Source organism: Poecilia mexicana, unplaced genomic scaffold (genome assembly GCF_051168715.1).
Source record: "Poecilia mexicana isolate PSO_F unplaced genomic scaffold, ASM5116871v1 scaffold_9, whole genome shotgun sequence".
In the NCBI taxonomy this organism is placed as follows: Eukaryota; Metazoa; Chordata; class Actinopteri; order Cyprinodontiformes; family Poeciliidae; genus Poecilia; species Poecilia mexicana.
Window position 1 is genome coordinate 6931786 of NW_028263378.1, and position 20437 is coordinate 6952222.

The following is a 20437-nucleotide window of genomic DNA, read 5'->3' on the forward strand; positions in this document are numbered from 1 at the left end:
TTTAAACATTTACTGATTACATTTTTTATGCTGCATAAAAATGATCGGCATAAACATGACCCAAATTAATTTTTATACTTAATTTCTTAATTTGATACCTAGATATTGTTTTTTTGTTTTGTTTTTTTTGCAGTAAATGCGGCACTGATAAAAATAATAAAAAAAACAGAAAATGTGGAAGTTGGTATGGAAGTACACATGTGTCACCAGGATTTGAATAAAAAAATGGCACTTAAATTTTGATGTTGCAAATTTTACTTCCTCTTTCAGTGTTGAAACATAATCACAATACATTTTTAGCCAATTTTCTAATTGGTGACGCACCAATAAGAAAATTTGGGATAAAGTTAATAGTATTGCTGTTATGGACGATAAATAATACGGAGATATTATTTGAGATAACATACTTTATACTTACTGAATCGACATCATGTTAAAAATTGAGAAATATTGCCCAGTACTGACCATAATGCAGATTTTTCACACGTCACTAAATTTATAATGAAATTTTGTCAGAAAGTTTATTTTTGTTTCCAAATGTGCCCCTTTTGTTAAATCATAAGTGTGTTGTCTCATTAAAAATGTAAAGTATGTAAATCTGCAGATGTGTCTCTCTACAAGAAAAAGGTGATAAAATCATTTTTAGTATTTATTTGGCATTAATGATAATTCCAATATGTACGGCGTTTCAGTTTTAGTTACTTTTTGTATTCTGCCTGGTTTATCTTCAATAAATCGCAGATTATGTTGATTATGTATCAGTTTCTGTTCTGCAATAGCTCCCAACCAAAATCCAATGTACCCTTAAAAGTAACCATGGCAACCAACAAAGAAAGCCTCTACGAACGTGGCTTGTAAGTCTAATTTCTTTTATTGCAAAAATAATAATAAAAACATACAGTTACATTTATTTTATTTTTTATTGATTATTCCACTTCACAGAATTAAAGTTAACATAAACAATGTTTAGAAATTGATATTTCTGGCATTATGTTCCCCTTTTACAACTTCCAATTTTCAGTCTTTTCCTTTTTAAATTAAATTAAGAGAAAAAAAACTCATGTAATGATTTAACCAAAAAGTGGACTAAACATTAATTTTAATATCCTAAAATGAACGTGAATTTAAACATGTACTTTCCAGCGTATTTATGTAGCATAAAAATGGATTCAATCAAATTAATATTGCTTGATTTGTCAAAATGGGTCAGTTTTGACTAAAATACAACTTGCATCACAGATTTTCGGGATTATGATCTGTCTTTTTTCTCTTTTTTTTTCTTTTTTTTTTTTTTTTTGCCAATTTTGACAAATTATCCATGCCAGAATCAGGAAGAAGCTACGAATCTTTATCTTTCGTAATGTCTTCCCAATCTGCCAAACACATTTTTGTCATTTGTGGTCAACATTCATCACATGGGGCTTCAGACTCAACATAAACCAGTTTCTTCCCCAGATAGTCCTTGTTGGACATCTTTTCAATTCATTTCTTTTTCAAATACCTTTCTATTTTATATATATATAAAATCAATTTGCAGACGGCATTTTTTTGGAAGCATTTAGGATTGGACCAAGATTTCTGTCTTCAAAGACCCAACAGTATTTGTGTTTCACTCTCTTTCTTAGACATGATTGATGTGATAAAGAATGAGACCCATCAGGAACTAATTATCAAATCAGCGTTTCCCGCCTTACGAGCACGGCTCCTTTTGGCACGAGCCTCCTCTGCCCGTTGCCATGGTGAGGCTGGCGCGGGCTAGGCCTGCTGCTTCCTATGGCTTTTCTGGTAATTGAAATCAGATGCTCCCCTGAGTTGAAACCTGTGCCGGGAGTAACCTGGAAGCATTTATTTTACGGAGAAGATGTTTAGTTAAGCCACGCTGCGCTCTGTAAACGAGGCTCTGGTGATAAATACAATCGGTGAAAGCAATGGAGGATGGTTCCTTCTTCCTTCCCCCGGTTCAGGTTACAGATTAGCAGGCTTCCTGTTCAGTTGGAGAGCCGTCCAATCCGACTCTACACAAGTCTGGCAGCTGCAGGTGATTCTAACTCTTCTAAAGTCCACCGGTGGTCTAATCCAAACAATTAAAATCTACTCAGAACTAATCTAAACAGTAGATTATTTAAAGTGCAATGACAAACCACCTCCAAATTCAGCACAATGGTTGCATGTCTCAGTCAATGCTAGCAGCAACCATAAAATATTATAATTATTAGGGCTATTATAGATATAAAAAAGAGTAAATTTCTACCAAAAAAACTCTGAAAATTTCTGGGGGAAAAAATTTTAACTTTTAGGTTTTGAAAGTCAAAGATTTGCTAGAAAGCACTGAGAAATTTTTATATTAATCTTAGAATTTCTTTTCTAAAAATTTTTATTTTTTTTTTTTAATTTGAAAAGTCAAACGTTTTCAACTTTTGGAACTCCAGAAAATTTCAAAAGTCAGAAACTTTTTTATCTTAGATATTTCAGATATTTCCAAGTTCTTTTTCCAAAGAGCTTTTATCTTGCAATTTTTTGAAATTTTAAACTCAGAAATTTCCCAGTTTATTCTGAAAGAATTCTGAGATATTTCCCCCTCATCTGTATTTTCTTCCCCTGCGACTCCCCCACTCGACTCCTTCAGACTAGCCAGCAACAGTTAGCAAACACATCAGCTGAGCTCATTATACAAGCTAAATCTCAGTTCAGTGCCGGTAAAGACGTTGTTAAAGGAGCGCTGTTGTGATGACGACCTGAGGGCGGAGTTTCAGAAAGAACAGGAGTTTTTAAAGAGACAGAGGCCCAATTTGAAGGCGTTAAATTACAAAGTAAAATTTCTTTTAAGAAATATTTGATATATATAGGATTTTTACAACTGAAGGTAACATAGTTACTTGATTGTGGTATAAAGTGGCACAATGTGCCCGGAAAACATAACATTTTAATCAGCCTGTGCCCTATAAGCCACTGTAACAAACAAATGTAAAATGTTTCTGCATGCTAAACAGATTCATGTGTTTTTATTTGGCTAAACAAACAGCATTGTTATTCAAATTATGGTCCACTGCTTATTGTAATCTAAGACTGCAGTGCATTTATATAAAATATAAATTTTAGCGTGCCCCCCCCCACCAGACATGGCCCCAGCAGGAAGGCTACTCTGAGCCCAAACCCTTTAGGTTCAGAGTAGCCTCCTAAATGCTGACAGTGGTAAATGCGCTCGGCCTCCATCACTTCTCTTTGCATCTTCTGTTGCCATTTCCTGCCCCACCTTCCACCTTTCTCCGGGTTGATTCCCAGCCCTGTTCACCTTTCCCTGACTCGACTCGACTGCCGCCCCTCTCTCCGAGCCGCTGGGATCAGCAGAGCCGCAGGATATTGCAGCCGGCATCAAACTGAACACGATAGGTCCTGCTTAAATAATCCCAACGCTGAGTCTATTTGAAGTGACAGTTTAAACACTTGCACTCAAAGCTCAGCCGATCGAGGGAGGAGGTGTTGGAGGAGGCTGGGTGGGCCGAGCGTCGGCTGACCTACAGGGTTTTTCTTTGTGATTAGGAACCCGTTTAGCTCTGATTGCTGCGGGTCACTGCAGGTGAGTTGGAAGGAAGTAATTTTCCTTCTGGAGCTTGTTGCCAGATTAGGTAACAGCCTGATCTCTGACTCTGACCGGAGAACCTAAACAAATCCGGGGCTGAAGAAAGGAGTTGGGTCATTTTCATAGACTGAAACAACCGATCTTGCTGAATATTTTATTGACGTTAGAAGCCATTTCTAAAGTCAGAGAAGAGACATTGTAATGCAAGTTAAAAAAAAATAAAGTTTTGTAGTTTTGAATGTGGCCTTTATGCTTCCTTGAACAGGTTAGGCTATCTATGTCTATGGGCTATAAACATGTTCATTGCATGTTTTGCACAAAATCATTCTTAGATGATGAGATTTAAATCTGCTCAGTTCTGCCTATCTTGGTCTCCTTTCAGAATGAGATGCTTTAGGGATTTTTTCACTTTAAATCCAACTAAGCTGCTGCTGGCCACGCCACCAAACTCAACGTTTACACTCGCTCATGAAAATGGCTTCAAACCGATTCACAATTATACAACCATACATCTGTAAAAAGTATTAAATTAGTAGAGCCTGCTCCAAAACACTTGTCTTTTCCAGTAGCCATTGTACTGCATATACAGCGGTAAAACCAGCTGACCAAATGAGCTGGAACTCCACTTCAGTTGCTAGGTAACTGGCAGAGTTCCACTGGGGTTGCTAGGTAACAGGCTGGGCTTTTGTAATAAAGATCTAACATTTGATCAAAAGCCTAAATTTGGAAAATGTTATTTGAAGTTGAAACCAGATATTTTCACAAACCGAACAAAAAGACAGACATTTTTTCTCACTGTCTGATGTTAAATCAGGCCAAAGTTTTTTGTTTCCGGTTCAAATTACAAAAATTATTTATTTTTGCTAAATGACAGAAAACTTAGCAAGAACATTTTTTTAGAGATTTTTATTGTGTTTAAGCATTTAATTTGAGCATGAAGGTCTTTTACATTAACATGATTTATTTGGATAAATATGCATTGTAAGTTTTAGTGTTTTAGTTTTAGAATGAAAAATACTATCAAGACATTATTATTAGTAATAAATTATATCATTAATAGTGAAATTAAATGGTCTTTGTTAGTTCATTTGCATTGCTCTTATCTCTAAAGTGTGGTGCTGGAAAAGTTGAAAAACTTGAAAATGCTTAAAAAGTGCTTGAACTTTGGGGGGAAGACTACAATCCAAAAATATTCATACCCCTGGAACTTTTCCATATTTCGTCACACAGCATCTGAGATTAGATTAGATTAGATTAGATTAGATTCACACAGGTGGATTTATTAGCAGTCATCAGGCAACTTCTGAGAGAAAAGGGGGTTGAATACTTTTGCACACCACACTTTTCAGTCTTTTATTTGTAAAAAATCTGAATTGTATACCACTTTGCTTTGATCTATTGCATTAAAGTCCTTAAATGTATTTTTGTTTGTGACAAAATATGGAAAAGTTCAAGTTGCAAGAGGAACAGTTTTTCTCCTCCAAATATAGAATAAAATCATAAAAAGGAAGAAATGTGTTTTATCATGTTTTTATTTTTATTTGCTTTTCAGAAGCCAAACATGGATGCATTTGTCTGGCTCTCTCTGCTGTAATTTGACTACATGGCAGGCAGCCACATGTGTGCTGTGTTGAAGCTGATCCAACCCACTTATATGAACTGATGCCAAAACACGCTTCCTGTAAATTAGGTTTTTTTTGTGCATTTTGTACCTTTGATCTAAGAAGAAAGTTTCTTTTCTGTGGAATTTAATGTTCTGTAATTTATTTTCCACTGATCACAATAAGCTGTTGTGGCATGTAGCCACTGAGGAGGCTGATGTGTTGTTGCAGTTTGTAGAGAACAAAAGCATGCTCAATTCCCCAGGTGGATGCAGAGGAATAAAATAAACACTGCTGAATATTTCCTGTAGCCAGAACTGATAAAAGTGTTTGCAAAATGTCCACAAAAGTCAAAGCACATTAATAAAACAAGATTTTGGATTTCCATATGCTCTTCAGACATCTGGATCTCTGGATTGCGTCTGTTTTGTTGTGCTAAAGCAAATTAATTTGGGGAAACATTAGATCTATTGGTGCACTTTCACCTGGTTGAGGGAAACCTTCAGCTCCCAGTTCGCCCTCCTGTGGTGGGGCGGATCAGCTGCTTCCTGTCTGCATATAAGACACATGCTGTAATCCCCTTGATAAATATCAAACAGAATTTAGCAATCAGCTGAAAGCAATTTGCATGTCTGTGCTCGAGCCAGCGGCTCGTGATTTTCTCCCCTGTCATCTATCATGGACCACACGCCTGGGCCAAAACACACAATACTCCCAAATTGCTGTCATATGGAGTGCAAGCCCAGAAAAAAAGCCCTTCATTTTTCCTTGTCTATACTTCAAATAAACTTGCATTTGTTGAATATTTTGAGAGAGATTTTTTTTCTTTCAGTGCAACTTTTCAGAGAGAGCGATGGGGTAATGTGCCATTTCCTTTGTTTGTTGAAAGCTTGGCTGCAGGACTGTAATCTAGACGGGTTTGATCTCGGTGGACGCAGCCTGTTGAACGTTGGACGCTGCTGGATGTCGAGTCTGGAGACATCAAATTCATCTCCAACAATCAAACATTTACAGACTCGGTTCTCTTTGTTTTAGCCACATATCCCTGTTTCCTTTGTGGTTACTCCTGGAAAATCCTGAATTTCCTTCTACGCACAGCATGTGGTTTTAAACTACCATCTTAAACACATCATGTACTGATTCTATTTTTATTTGTAATGAATAGAGAGTTTGATGATTTTTCATGATGCATCTTTGAACTGTACAAGGCGATCAGCTTTTGGTTGAGTTACAAAGGAATTCAGATTTGGCTCTTTGACTTTAAAATGTGACCTATTATGTTTCCTTGAACATGTTAGGATTGGTCTATACAAAACATGTTCATTACATTTTAACACAAATTTAGATAATGAGATTTTAGTCTGGTCAGTACTTTGATTTCCTTTCAGATTGAGCTGTTTTAGGGCCTCTTGTCACGTTAAATCCAAATAAGCTGCTGCTGGCCACGCCCCCCAACTCATCGTTTTAATTCACACATGAAAATGGCTGCAAACAGATGCGCAATTATACAAATGTGCATCTTTGAAAAGCAGAAGTGGAGCCTCCTGTGCAACCAACCAGTGGTTTCTGGAGGGAAAGTCAACAACAAAGCACTTTTATTTTCCAGTAGCCATTGTACAGTGGTGCTAAGTAGCAACAAGAGGCCCTGGAATGTGGCTTAAGATTCAGGAGGTATTTGAAACTGCTCATTTTTCAGACACCAAAAAACATTAACATTTTTCCAAGACACAAATGGGTGGGGTTTTTTAAATGCTTGAGCTTTTTGTAGAAACAGTTCAGACCCAAATGGAATTACAAAAACATACTTTTGCACAATAGATTCCCTTTAACCTTTAGCAAAATAAATATGTTGCTTCCTTCAGACATTTGTCAGTAAAACAAATCACAAAGTAGCAAGACATTTTTGTTGAAAACTTAATTCGCATTAACATATGTTGTTAAAGTATCATGTTGTTAAAGGTTACTGTTTAAACATCTAATGTTTGAATCCCTGAAGAAGACTGCAGCGGCATGTTCCTTCCTTCAGCCAACATGTCAAACAGAAAATCATCCATCCTTCTTGTTTCAGAGGCGAGCATCGACATAAACCAGGAATGAAACTCAAGCTCATTTCCTAGTGTATTAAGCAATCTGTAAATATAAGAAACGCAAAGCCCAGAAAAATGTTTCTGATCTAGCATTGCTGTCTGTAGATGACTTTTATTTTTGCAATAACCTGGCAGTGATGGCAAGAAGACAAAGCATAGAAAAAAGGCTCATATTTGTTGCTTCCACCTCTGGTCTGTATTTTTCAGATGCTTCTTTTTTGCCACAAACCTGATTTTGATGAATGGATCACTAGTGTTAGAAAAAGACATGCAGAAGAGAAGCACTGGTGGATTTTCCTTTTTGATGTTAAGATTGAAGATTGTTTTAATGTTTTCAAAGTATTAATTTCCAAACAAAGACGCCATAAGACAGGAAAAATGTAGTTTTCTGTAACAACCAAACCTTTTGTGGTTTTTGATGTCCTGCAGCCGGTTTCTAAAATATTTAAAGTTTGAATCCTGGAAAAGACTTTCACAAATTGTTAGAATAATTCTTGGTCTTGTCATCATAACAACTCTGAAACCACATAAAACTTTGTTTGAACTGTAACAAATCTTTGAGTTATAAATGATCATCCAGGCAGAAGAGTCAAGTTTCATCATTTCTAAGGAATTTCTGGTCCTTATGAAACTGGATGGATGGATGGATGATAGACGGATGGATCTTGGATGTAAAACTGACCTAAATATTTCGAACTGGTTTTAAAAACTGTGGATCTGGTTTTGGGTTTAACTGGGAGTTCTGGGATTGGTTCCTTCTCCTGGACTTTCAGCTCTTAGTGAATCCAAAGCTGTTACACAAGCATTGTTACTGGACTTTGACAAAAGGTCCCCACCTTCGGACTCGGGGCTTCCCCGTTCTCAGAGTTGTACATAAGACTTTGTCCGCATGTGAACCCGCGCCTCCGCTCCGCCGTCATTCGTTGTTTACAATAGCAGCGCTCAATCTGTCCTCTGGGTCTCATTCTACAGACACAGTTATTCAGTAGGTTTAGCAGTTTGTGTTTGTGTTGGCAGTTCGTTGGTCACTTATTGTTTGTCCGGTCGAAACTGCTACTGGTGAACCGTCTGCAGATTTTATCGCAGCTGAGATAGCTTATCCTTTAAAACTTGAAATGAAGAAAGAAATATCCACCTGTAATTGGCTGCCAATGTGGTTTATTTACATACACTTTCAAATTCAATTAAAATCAAAGATATTTTATTGCTCCCAAAGGGAAATTAAATAAAATTCATTTGTGAATGTAGTTGTTAGCCGTGTACTTTGAGTGCGAAAGACACCTGAAATTTTACATCTTCTTGGCTCTGTTGGTATTCCATACAAAGGAGATGCACTATAATGGAGCTTTAACAACTGACTGAACAGCACAAGTTATTTGTTTACATAAAGATATGCACTCACATCAGTTTCACTGAACTCCTAAATTGGTGGCACAAAGAAAACGCCACAGAAATGAAGTTTTAGAGCAAAACTGTATTAAAAAATGCCTGGATTTAGATAACCTCATCTTTAAAAAATTTTGATTTTTAAGAATCATTTGAGCAAGCAACTTTTTCATTTCACTACTTTAGCAAATAACATGCTTCATAACATTTTTGTGGGTTGAAGAAGTCCTCAAATATCACTCAATGGATCCACTCTACACTAGTGAGAAAATGGTCAAAACCAGTCAACAATAGCCCAAACTGGTGCGTTGGTAATGTCACTAAAGTGCAGCGATAATGGAGGTGAAATAACCAGGTTCCCCAGTCTGAGTCCTCCTCCATCAGGACCAGTTCACTTCTGCTCTCAGGTAATTACAGCCGAAGCACAAAGAGGCTGAAGAGCACTGTAGGAACAATTCAAGCAGAGTGAGACGATGACGTTACAAAATGCTGGTCAATAACCATTAACGTCTCATTGGAGGAAATTTTTTCTGTACAATCATCAAACATGTATCTCTAAGAAAGTCTGAAAAAACGGGAATATTTCAAAAAGGCCACAACTTTATGGGTGTTTTTACAACAGCTTATAATCTGGTATTCCTGTGATGTTAAGAGATAAAGAGGATTACAGTAATAAAATTAAAGTATTAATAAAATTCAACAATGACTGAAGAGTAGCAAAATGTAAAGCAGTAAATGAAAGAGTAATGTTTTTAGTTCAGATTCAAGGGTTAATACACCATTCAGCTCATGGTGTAGGAGCTTTCCCTGGTGTAACTTCTACACCAGGGAAAATAAAATAAAACATTTTCAAAATTATATATATATATATATATATATATATATATATATATATATACAAACATTACAAGACTAACAAAAAGCAAAAAAGGGGGCTTATTGATCTACAAAATAAGATAAGAGAACAAATAGCAACAGAAATAATAAAAAAAATAAAACATCACCTAATCAATTGGTGTCACAACAAAATCAATGAAATTGTTTAACATGTGGATTAGGTTATATTTTTTAGTTTAGGTCTAAATCCATAGTTTTCTGTGCTTTATCCTTTTCTTGTCATCATGTTGCACCACATCAAGCTAACAATGACATTTTCCATTTTTTATAAAACACGTTTCATATCACTATAAATGTTTCTTGAGCTTGTTGCAGTCATTTGGTCTTTTGGAGCATAATTAAGATACTTTAAATTTCATATTTCATCCTCATCTAAAAAATTATTCTATTTTCTCAAAGTCACTGAGAAATCTTTATTATCTATTTGCTAAATGATAATAGAAATGTAGTTGGAGAAACGAATGAATGAATGAAAATTAGACCAATCAAGTTCAAATGTAATAAATATTATAAATATCTATTCTATAATGATCTGAGTAAATTAAAGAAACACACAAACAAGTACTAAGATTTTCACGTGTTGATGTTAGAAGTACTTTTACTGCAGATGCATGTTTATAATCAATCTTTCATTAAAAGTAATGGTATTTTATTGCTTTTTAGGCAATAAAATGTTTATTTACTTATTTTAAAAAGGAGTTTGTTTATTTGCATCTTTTAATGTATTCCTAATACTGTATAAAATAAGTTAACTGGTTAAATGAAAAGTCTGCAAAATGTACCAATACTTTATCTGATTAACTGTCAAAATAATTGATGGAATAATCGATTACTGGGGTAATCAACAAGGCAATCAGATCGATTAGAAGTGTACGGAGAAAACATTTAAAGAGGCAGTATTATGTAAAATGTACTTTTTTAGCTTTACATCATGTTATAATGTTCTTCCTTCATCAAAAATGCATCTGGAAATTTGATTTTATTCTTTCGTGACTGTTTCAGAAATCCTTTAATCTCCATGGCAGCCATTCAGCTGCACAAAACGTCTTGGTGGACCTGGCCCCGCCTTCGAGACGCAGCTCCTCCTCAGAGCTGCAGCTTCCAAACTACCAGCTTCTGCTTTGAGGCGCTCGTCCTCCGTGACTCCACCATTCAGCTCCTTCAGACTAGCCAGCACAAATTAGCAAACACCTGGTCAAGCTGTAGCACTACGAGCTACTTCTCAGTAAAACGCTGGTGAAAATGTTTTTAAAGGGTTAATAGAGGAGCCATGTTGTGACTTCCTGAAGGCAAAGTTTCAGAAAGAGCAGAAGTTTTTAAAGAGACAGAGACCCAATTTCAAGGCATTAAATTACAAAGTCTAATTTCTTGTAAATCATATCTGATATATTCAGCATCTTTATAACAACTGAAGGGACCACAGTTACTTTATTGTGCTATAAAATGGCACTATCTCCCTGGAAAACACTTAATACTGCCTCTTTAAAGAGAGCTGAACAATCAGTCCTGCAGTTAGCTCCTACACCAGGGAAAGTTAATTAGCTTCATATGTTTAGAAACAACACATGTTGTTCAGTATTTACCCAGTTTGTGTTACCAGTTTAGGATGTGTGTTTCCCAGTAAAAGAGGAGGCGCAGCATCACATCCTGCCTCTGCTAACTGGGTGTAAACTCTGAGTCCAGGCGGGAGATCAGATCAGTTCAGGTCACAGTGCGTTGCTCCAGTCCCGCAAACTTCCTCTGCGTGGATCAACGTTGGACTTTCTCTTCACCAACCCACGGATTTATCTGGACACTTTTTATTCCGCCTGGAGAAACTGTTTCACACCCCTGAATGATGTTTTCGCCGCATTTCGGAGCTCCTCTGTCTCTGAAGTTTCTGCAGACCATCTCATCTCGTTTCGCTGCCTCCAGTGTTTACATCCAAGCCGGTAATTAACATAATCTTGCATTCCTGTTAATTTCGAGAAGTGAAGGACAACACGGGGTCCAGATTGCCCCCCAAACGCAGATTTTTGGCACTTTATGAATGCAGCTGTAATCACTGAGGGGAGCCTGGAGTGTCTAAATGGGTCCATCACGAGAAAAGAGACAATCAGGCTCCTTTATGTCTCGAGATCAGCAGCAGTTTCTGCGCATTGTCTGTTATGAATAGAGCGATCTCCAATTGAGCCTCTTCACTTTGGAGATTTTTCGATTTTCGATTATACAGCTATTGAAATTAGGACGCGCCGCGCCTCCCCCCTTCCTCAGCTTGGTGGCGCGGCTGCCTCCCCCTGATTGACAGCTGAAATTGACACTCGGGTTGCCTCTTATCGAGCGCTGCGTTTCAATCCGCCTCTAATTGCACATATAGTGCCATCCTTTCTTTTCACCGCATGTGATTGCAACACGCAACCTTCCGTTGCGCACAAGAGGAATGATCGATCATATATAGTGTGTTTTTTTTATGTCTAATTGCATCGAAATTTCTTTTGTTGCCAGGGTTTAAATGCAGGAGAAACTGTAAGACGTTGTTTCGGAGCGGGTGTAGCGCTGGTTGGAGCAGAGATGCGTAATGCGCAGAGAAAACTGGGTCTCCACTCCGAATAGGAAGCGACCAAGACCCGAAAATGGTGAGTCACAAACACAGTAAGTTATTTTAAGTATTCACAGGAGCGACAGAAGAGATGTAGTGAAAATGCTCAAACATTTGCAAAAATGACAACTAAACGCTAAAATAATAATTGTTATTCCTTTACCTCAGTGCGTGCTACTGGAATTGTAATGATGGAAATGGATAAATTAATTTCTGCTTTTGTCTGCTTGCATCATATCTAAAAAAAAAAACAGCAAGAAAAAACTGAAATGAATCCACATGCTATAAGTAATTTCTGTTTTGTTGGTTTACTTTACTTACTGCTGAAGCAATAAATAGCGTTACGCGTTTCCTCTGCTTTATCATCCATGCATCATGTTGCTTTTAATTAAAAAAAAAAACATTCTAACTTTAAAACATAGGACAGTTATAATCTAACAGTGTTAATGGTCGGTAAACTAATGAAACAGACTGCTGTTCATAAGTTAATGCCTTAACTGCTTGTTATTCTTTTATTCAAAACATTTTCTTGTTGTAAATGTTTTCTGCAACAGACAATCATATAGAGCGGTTTATGTGAGCTTAAAAATTAATCTACAGCTAAACCATTTCATTGTTATTTGAACCATAGTGCACCCAAGATGTACTTAACCTGAATTTTGCCTCAAAAAATTTTATAAATTAAAGTTGAACAAGCTTTTGAACAATACGCTCCGGTTCTTAATTTTTAAATGATGTTGTCTTTCTTACATTTTAGTCATCGCTAAACAGGTATTAGGTTTTGTTATATAAGGAAAAGACATTTAAAATAATGTAAATTAAAAAAAACTAAACAGATTTAGATGTTTTCGCAAACTTTAACAGTTTTTTCTGGGGAAGTTGGCGTAATTTCTATAAAATGTGATTTAATAGTTTTTAGAACATGTAGTAAGATTTAAAATGAAAGGAGAAGAAACATCGGACGCTGCTTGGCAACAAAAAAAGGAAAAGAAAAGACAAAAACCGAAATCTGGGTTGTTGCGCACGCAGATTTTTATATATGTATATTTAGTTTTCACTTTGTCCTCGGTGCGTCCTGCTCTTTTTAAAGTGTTCTATTTTATTTTGTGGATCAGTCTAAGCCGGAGGTGAAGAAGGAGTCCGGGGAGTCCAGCCCGCTGGAGGCGGCCTGCCTCTGCTCTCCTCCTGCGGCCAAGAACCAGTGCGCCAGCTGCGGCTTGGAGATCCAAGACCGCTACCTGCTGAAGGTGACGCATTTTAACCTTTATTCATTTATTTTTTACCTCAATTCTGAAATTATGCATTCTTTTTCTACATTTAAAGCAATCGAAACGTCATTGTTCCGCCTTGCAGGAACTTGACACGTAAAACAGTTAGTCTGAAATGTGTTGCGGGAAGGTATGTTTCTGCAAACTGTTCGTTAATTAGCGCATGCGTGTTGCATTTAATTGTGGCAGGTGAACAACCTGAACTGGCATCTGGGCTGCTTGGAGTGTTCAGTCTGCAGAGCGTCGCTGCGCCAAAGCAGCAGCTGCTACGTCAAAAACAAAGAAATATTCTGCAAACTGGATTATTTCAGGTAGGAACGAAAACAAACAAACAAAAAAGCGGCTTTTGACATGTATCTTAAACACTAACGTGTTATTTTTTTCAGCTAAATTTACATTTGTGTTTTGTAAATTAATAATGGATAGCTACACGCATCCCAGATTTAGATTTAAAATTATTTTTATTTATCATGTGTTAATTACAACCAGAAAATAACACAAAAGATAATGAAATAATGTAAAAGAACAACTATTTAAAATCTTTTTTTATTTTATTTAAAAATGGGAAACATTTTTAAATCCCTTTGTATTCTCATTTTTTGGGGGGATTACAATCCTTAATTGTAATCCCAATTTGCTTATTTGCTTATTGTAAGTTATTTCTAAGTCTTTGGGGTTGGAAGGCCTCCTTGCCATCACCCTAATTTTTAGCTTCTTTTTTCTATTAGATTCAAAATAATATTGCTAAGATATTGGTAAAATAAAAGATTACTTCAAACATAAACATTCCTGTCTTACCTGGGATTTATTTTTAAATACCTTTTAATCCAATTATTGTTAAAATGTTAAATTAATAATATCTTTAATTTACTGAAGCTAAATAGATTTTTGCTCTCACTATTTTAGATAAATAATAAATCTGTCTTAAAATTGTTGTTTCATCTTAAAACACATTAAAAATTTGTTTGTGGTATTTCTGGAACCCAGTTAATTTTTTTTAAACAACATTCCAAAATTCCTTATAAAATATGTTTTTATAAAGGTTTATTGGCTTTAAAATTAATAAAAATAAAAAAACAAATCAATGCAACCTTTTTTAATTCTACAAAATGGCCCTAAATTATGAACTGTTGGATTTAATATTTACGTTTGTCTCTGGAGTTTCGGTCTCCTTGAAAACTGAAGGTAAATCATTTATTTCGCTCTAATTTAATGACTTGGTTTATTTTTCAGATTGTTTTCACAGATTATTAATTTTGGTGGTTCAAACCCAAATTAATTGACTTATTAGAGTTTGACCTGCAGAATGAAGCATCACATCCATCAAACCGATGTTTTAGGATCTGATCTCAACTCTCTCTTCACTGCAAAAACACAAACTCTTACAAAGTATTTTTGTCTAATTTCTGGTCATTACATTCAAAATAAGACAAAACTAATTCATAAGTAACTTTTCAGCTAGATTATGACCTTATTTTAAGTCAGTAATTCCTTAATATTGATTTGTAAAAGTATTATTCCCACTGCAGATTATTTTATTTGTAACATGAGAAAATGTCTTGCTATAAACAAAATAATCTGCCAGTGAAACTACAGTACTTTGTTTACTAATATTAAAGAGTTATTTACTTAAAACAAGCTCCTATATTTTACTGAAAAACTGCTTATAAGTTAGTTTTATCCTATTTTAAGAGTAATGAGATATTTAGAAACTAAAACAAAAATAGTTGGTAAGATTTTGTGTTTTTGCAGTGTATTGCTTTTGTCTTAGTTTTAACTCCTTTATCTCTGCAATGTGAACAAAAGCATCTGCTGATATTCTGTATTTCTTTTCTATATTTTCCATTATGTCACAACAGACAGACCTGAAGCTGGAAGTTTATTTTCTCTTTGTTATATAAATGTTTGCTCCACATTTTTAAAGCCTTTAGCTTCTCTCTCTGCATCGTTGTAGTAAATATTTTGTTTTGCCTTGCATTTTGCCTTCCAGGCTCCAGTCTATTTGTCAAAAATTGTAAAGTAGAAAATCTCAAGATTTTCAGATTTTAGTTTTAATTTCTGGTACTTTATTAATATACTGTTGTTTATATTGTTTTTTTTTTATATTTTTGCAATCAGTGGATGATTTATTGTCACCTAGCTCAATGTTTATGGCAGCTTCCTGCGTTTACTGTTGAGTTTGATAAAGGTGAGCAGCATTTACATTATTTTTATGTTTATAATTTATTCATTTTATTTACATTACCAAGAAAACAAGAAGAGCATTTTTATAATAACTAGGTGGGATTTAAATTTGCAACATGTGTTCCAGTAACATAGCTAATTGCACAATTCAAATTCAAAAATACTTTATTGATCCCAAAGGGAAATTAAATAACCCTGAGTAGTTCTGTCAATCAAAAATGTTATCAATAAATAATTGTCCATTAAGGATTTTACGATTGTTTTTGTGTTTCTTTGTAATCAAAATCACAGATTTTGTGGTGCTAATTTAGAAATGCTTGTAAGGAGTTTTTATGATATTTGCGCTAATGTGTGAAGTTAAATGTGACTTTTTATTCCTTGCTGTAACTATAACTTGACATCAAGCAAAGCTGAGGCAGCAGTCAATTAAGCCCAATGTTTTTGACCAATTTTGACAAAAATTTGCAGCAAATTCATCAAAAATGTGGCGATCTGTTGAGTTTGTGTGAACTTTGTGGATTTGTGAAAAACTGGAGGGACGTATTGATGTAATCTGGAGTCTAGAGGGCCACATAAAAACCTACAGCGGGCCACATTTGGCCCCCGAGCCTTAAGTTTGACACCTGTAATGTAAACACTAAAATCAAGTAAATTGAATAAACTTTAACTTTACTAGCATTGCTAATCAGCACAGATTTAAACCAACTGTATCCGTTGAATTAAATCGGATTACTGACCAACCACGGCACATCCTGACCTTTTGACCTCTTCCCCTGCAGTAGGTTCGGCACCAAGTGCGCCCAGTGTGGCCGGCAGGTGTTCGCCAGCGACTGGGTGAGGCGGGCGCGGGGCAGCGTCTACCACCTGGCCTGCTTCGCCTGCTTCTCCTGCAAGAGGCAGCTGTCGACTGGGGAGGAGTTCGGCCTGGTGGAGGGCCGGGTGCTCTGCCGCAGCCATTACGACATCATGCTGGAAAACCTCCGCAGGGCCGCAGAGAACGGTAACCCAGCCACCAAGCATCAACCGCAAACTATTAGAGAGCTACCGCCTGTAGGGAGGCGAGAAGTAAAACAATTAATCTAGATGTTTATATGAGATGTGCAAGCATCATTATTTTTGCTTGGGGGGTTTTTTGTTGGGAGAATGCTTTAAAAATAATTTTGCTAAGTTTGTGCAGCTTTTGTGATATTATCAAATGATAAATTCAACTTTTATTAGCCTTTAGGTGTTTAACGTTTAACATGCTTAATTAAAATTAACTTAAAGTTTGATATGATCACTATTTGGCACTCTTATTTTTGATAGACTGCAAAAACAAACAATAACAACACAAAGTACTTTCAATCTATTCCGGCTCATGATATCTTAGTACGCTTGAAGTAAGACAACATCTTAAATAAGTAGCTTTTCAGCAGCTATAGGAACTCGTTTTGAATCAATAATTCCTTAATATTTCACTTATAAACTGCTAGTTATAAGTGAAATAATGAGACAATAAATTTTTCAAATATTATAAATTAAAATGTTTTGATCCAATGGCACTTTTTTACCAATATTTAAGAATAATTAAAAAAAAAAAAAGCTTTTGTAGTTGCTGAAATGTTACTTGTAAGTTAGTTTTGTCTTATTTCCAAGTATAGTAACATAAAAATACTTTGTGTTTTTGGAGTGTATCCAACAAAAGAGTGACAAATAGTGATTATATTTCAAAGTGATTTTTTAATGATGCATGTTTTGTGTTAAACTCTTTGTGTTAAACTCAACCTCAGGTGTTTTTTTCTAAAGCATCATAAGTTTTTTTTTTCTCTGAGCTCTTTGAGGCGGCCATGTTGTGCTGTTATTTTAATACAATAAGATTTTTAGTTACTAACAACAAATTCCTTCTGAAGACACTTTACAATCAAACCCATTTTGACCAAATTTAAATAAATGTTGAATTGATCACTAAAAGGATTCGTTTCTGTTATCTGTGCCTCATTTCATTGCAGATTAAGAGCGAAATAATAAAATATAAATCAAACACAGATTTAATTTTCCTGAATTTTCTCACTTTGTCTCTAATTCTTGAAAATATTTAATATTTGCTTTAAACTGTGAATGTTTGCTACAAATTACCTTAATTATGCTCCATGTTTGGAGAATCGTTACTATCTCAGTTTAAACATTTCCTTCTGCATTCACATAATCTCCACATAATCTGATGACTGGATTATAATCCGCTTGCTTCAAAGGGACAGGTCTGACTCTGGAAGGAGCGCTGCCGTCAGATCAAGACTGCCAACCCAAACCAGCCAAAAGGGCACGGACGTCCTTCACAGCCGAGCAGCTGCAGGTCTGTCTCCGCCCTCCAGCTGTCTCAATCTGAGTTTAACCCCCAGCAGTTTGTCGTTTAATCTGGATCGTCGTTCTGCAGGTCATGCAGACGCAGTTCGCTCAGGACAACAACCCCGACGCTCAGACGCTGCAGAAACTGGCAGAAATGACGGGACTGAGCAGGAGAGTGATACAGGCAGGTGTTGACATTACTCAAGTAAAAGTGAAAAGTACCGCATAGTAATAATACTCCTAAAAGTAATTTTTTTCCAAAAGGTTACTCAAGTAAATTTAACTGAGTAGATGTAACTAGTTACTAGTTACTCAGATGAGTGAGTTTTTAGGTATTTATTTTCTTTGTATTTTTACACTAGAGGATATTTATATGACTTTTTAATTTGTCATATTTTTTAAAGGTATTATGCTTCCCTGAATAAGTTTCATGGATCTATGGGCTACAATAAACATGTTCGTTACATATTTAGCTCAAAATCCTTCTGAGATAATGAGATTTTAGTCTGTTTTGATTGAGATTGAGATTGAGTTGTTGAGCCTCTTGTCACTTTAACTCCAAATAAGCTGCTGCTGGCCACGCCCCCAACTCAACATTCACACTCACACCTGAAAATGGCTGCAAATAGATGCACAATTTTACAACCGTACATCTTTGAAAAGCAGAAGTAGAGCTTCCTGCACAACCAACAAGAATGCTGCAAGTTGTTTCTGAGTGGTAAGTCGACAACAAAACACATTTCTTACCCAGCAGCCATTGCACAGTGCATTGTAAACCCAGCTGGTTAAACTGCTGGAGCTCCTCTTGGGTTGCTAGGTAACGGGTTGGGCTTTGCTGGGGTTGCTAGGTAACAGCCCAGTGCCCCTGGAACGTGACTTAAGATTCAGGAGGTTTTTGAAACGGCTCATTTTCCAGACACTAAAAAAACATTAGCTCATTGCCAAAAAAAACAGCTGGGTGGGTTTTTAAATGCTTTAGCTGTTTTTAGAAGCAGTTCAGACCCAAATGGAAACATGAAAACATTAAAAATGTAGATTTTGCATAATAGGTCCCCTTTGTTAACAAGAAAGATTAATTTGCTGTTTTCTGGTGTGTTCTTTAAAACATCTTAAAGTTTAGGTAACAACTCTCCAAATCCATCTAAGAATCTTTACAGCAGAGTGGAATAATGAGTCCTCCATGTTTAGCCCAGTGAGTCTTTGGGTTTGAGGAGGTCGTTACGTTTGCTCCACGTTGACGCTGCCTGTCTCCGTCTCCAGGTTTGGTTTCAAAACTGCCGTGCCCGACACAAAAAGCAGCCGCCGCCGCAGAGCAGCAGCTTCCCCCAGAGCGCGCCGCTGTCCAGGATGCCGCCGTCGCTTCCAGAGGATCTCCACTACTCCTCGTTCAGCAGCCCGGACCGACCGCACCTCCTCGCTCTGCACGGATACCTGGACGGTCAGTGGCACGCCAGCATTCCTGTGAAGTGGATTTTTATCATTATTAAGCAACATGTTCAATTTTGTTAAAACAGTGAGGGAAATGTTAAGATTTTTTTATTTGGCTTTTTATTAAACTGCAGATATTGTTACAAATGAAGCCTCTAACAACCAAATTGTATTTGTTTTAAGTTTGTTTTTTTTTTTACAAGAGATGCCAAAAAAAGTGGAGGTAACGTTTTGAAAACAGAGTTAAATACAAATTAAGTAAATTTAATTCCAAAAGATTAGGAGAAAACTATTTTGGCAAGTAACACATGCAGATTGATTGTTGTAACTGTTGAAAATAAAAATGCAAAACATTTATTCTCAAAACAAGAAGTCTGTCTCAGCAGTTAGGAAGCAACTTTGTTAGATTTTTGTAGAGTCTTAACAGATAAAAGACAATTAAATCATCTGTAATTTACTGATTTCATACATGAGGTTTGGTAGAAAATTGTTTTAGGAGAGAATAAGAATAAATACAGATGTTCTGGTTTATTATGCTCTATTCTAGAGATTAACAGATTAAAAACAGTTAAATCATCTTTAATTTATCAATTTCACACATTAGGTTTGGTAAAAATTAGCTTGTGGGCAGGCGAACACAAATAAATTAATATTTTCTATTATTTCTGTCTTCTATTCTACGTTAAAGTGTTTTATCTGATTTATAAAGACCCTCTGTTGTGAAGTGGTATTATTTTCATATTATTATAGTTTCAAATGGACTCTGATTCTGCGGGTCTCTGAAGTGGGTCGAGACGCTCTTCCTCCCTCTTTCTCCCTCATCATCATCGTCTCCAGGCTGAATTGAAACGGCGTTTTAACGTTTCTCCTTCGTTTCCAGCTCACCCCTTCTCCGTCCTCGCCTCCCCCGGACACTTGACTCATCCCTCCATCGCTCTGCCGCAGCTTCCCATCAGCCGCTGACCCTGATGATGTCACGGACGCCTGTCGCCACGGTTACCTCCGTTTCAGCTGGTTGTCAGACTGTTGAGCTGAACTGTGGTGAAACCTTCAAGCAAACATTGGGAATATTTTTTTTTTTTATCTTTGTTCTAAACGAAGCA

The 20437-nt window shown here is 36.2% G+C and overlaps 1 protein-coding gene across 1 annotated transcript; it reads left to right on the plus strand.

Annotated features, from left to right (window-relative positions):
• Positions 1-11021: 11021 nt before the first annotated feature.
• Positions 11022-20437, plus strand: lhx6b (LIM homeobox 6b). The gene is made up of 9 exons (XM_014996971.2): positions 11022-11482; positions 12036-12166; positions 13245-13376; positions 13587-13708; positions 16361-16581; positions 17813-17913; positions 17995-18090; positions 19167-19344; positions 20215-20437. The coding sequence occupies exons 2-9, from the start codon at positions 12164-12166 to the stop codon at positions 20295-20297; spliced, it is 936 nt and encodes a 311-aa protein (XP_014852457.1). The 5' UTR covers positions 11022-11482; positions 12036-12163; the 3' UTR covers positions 20298-20437.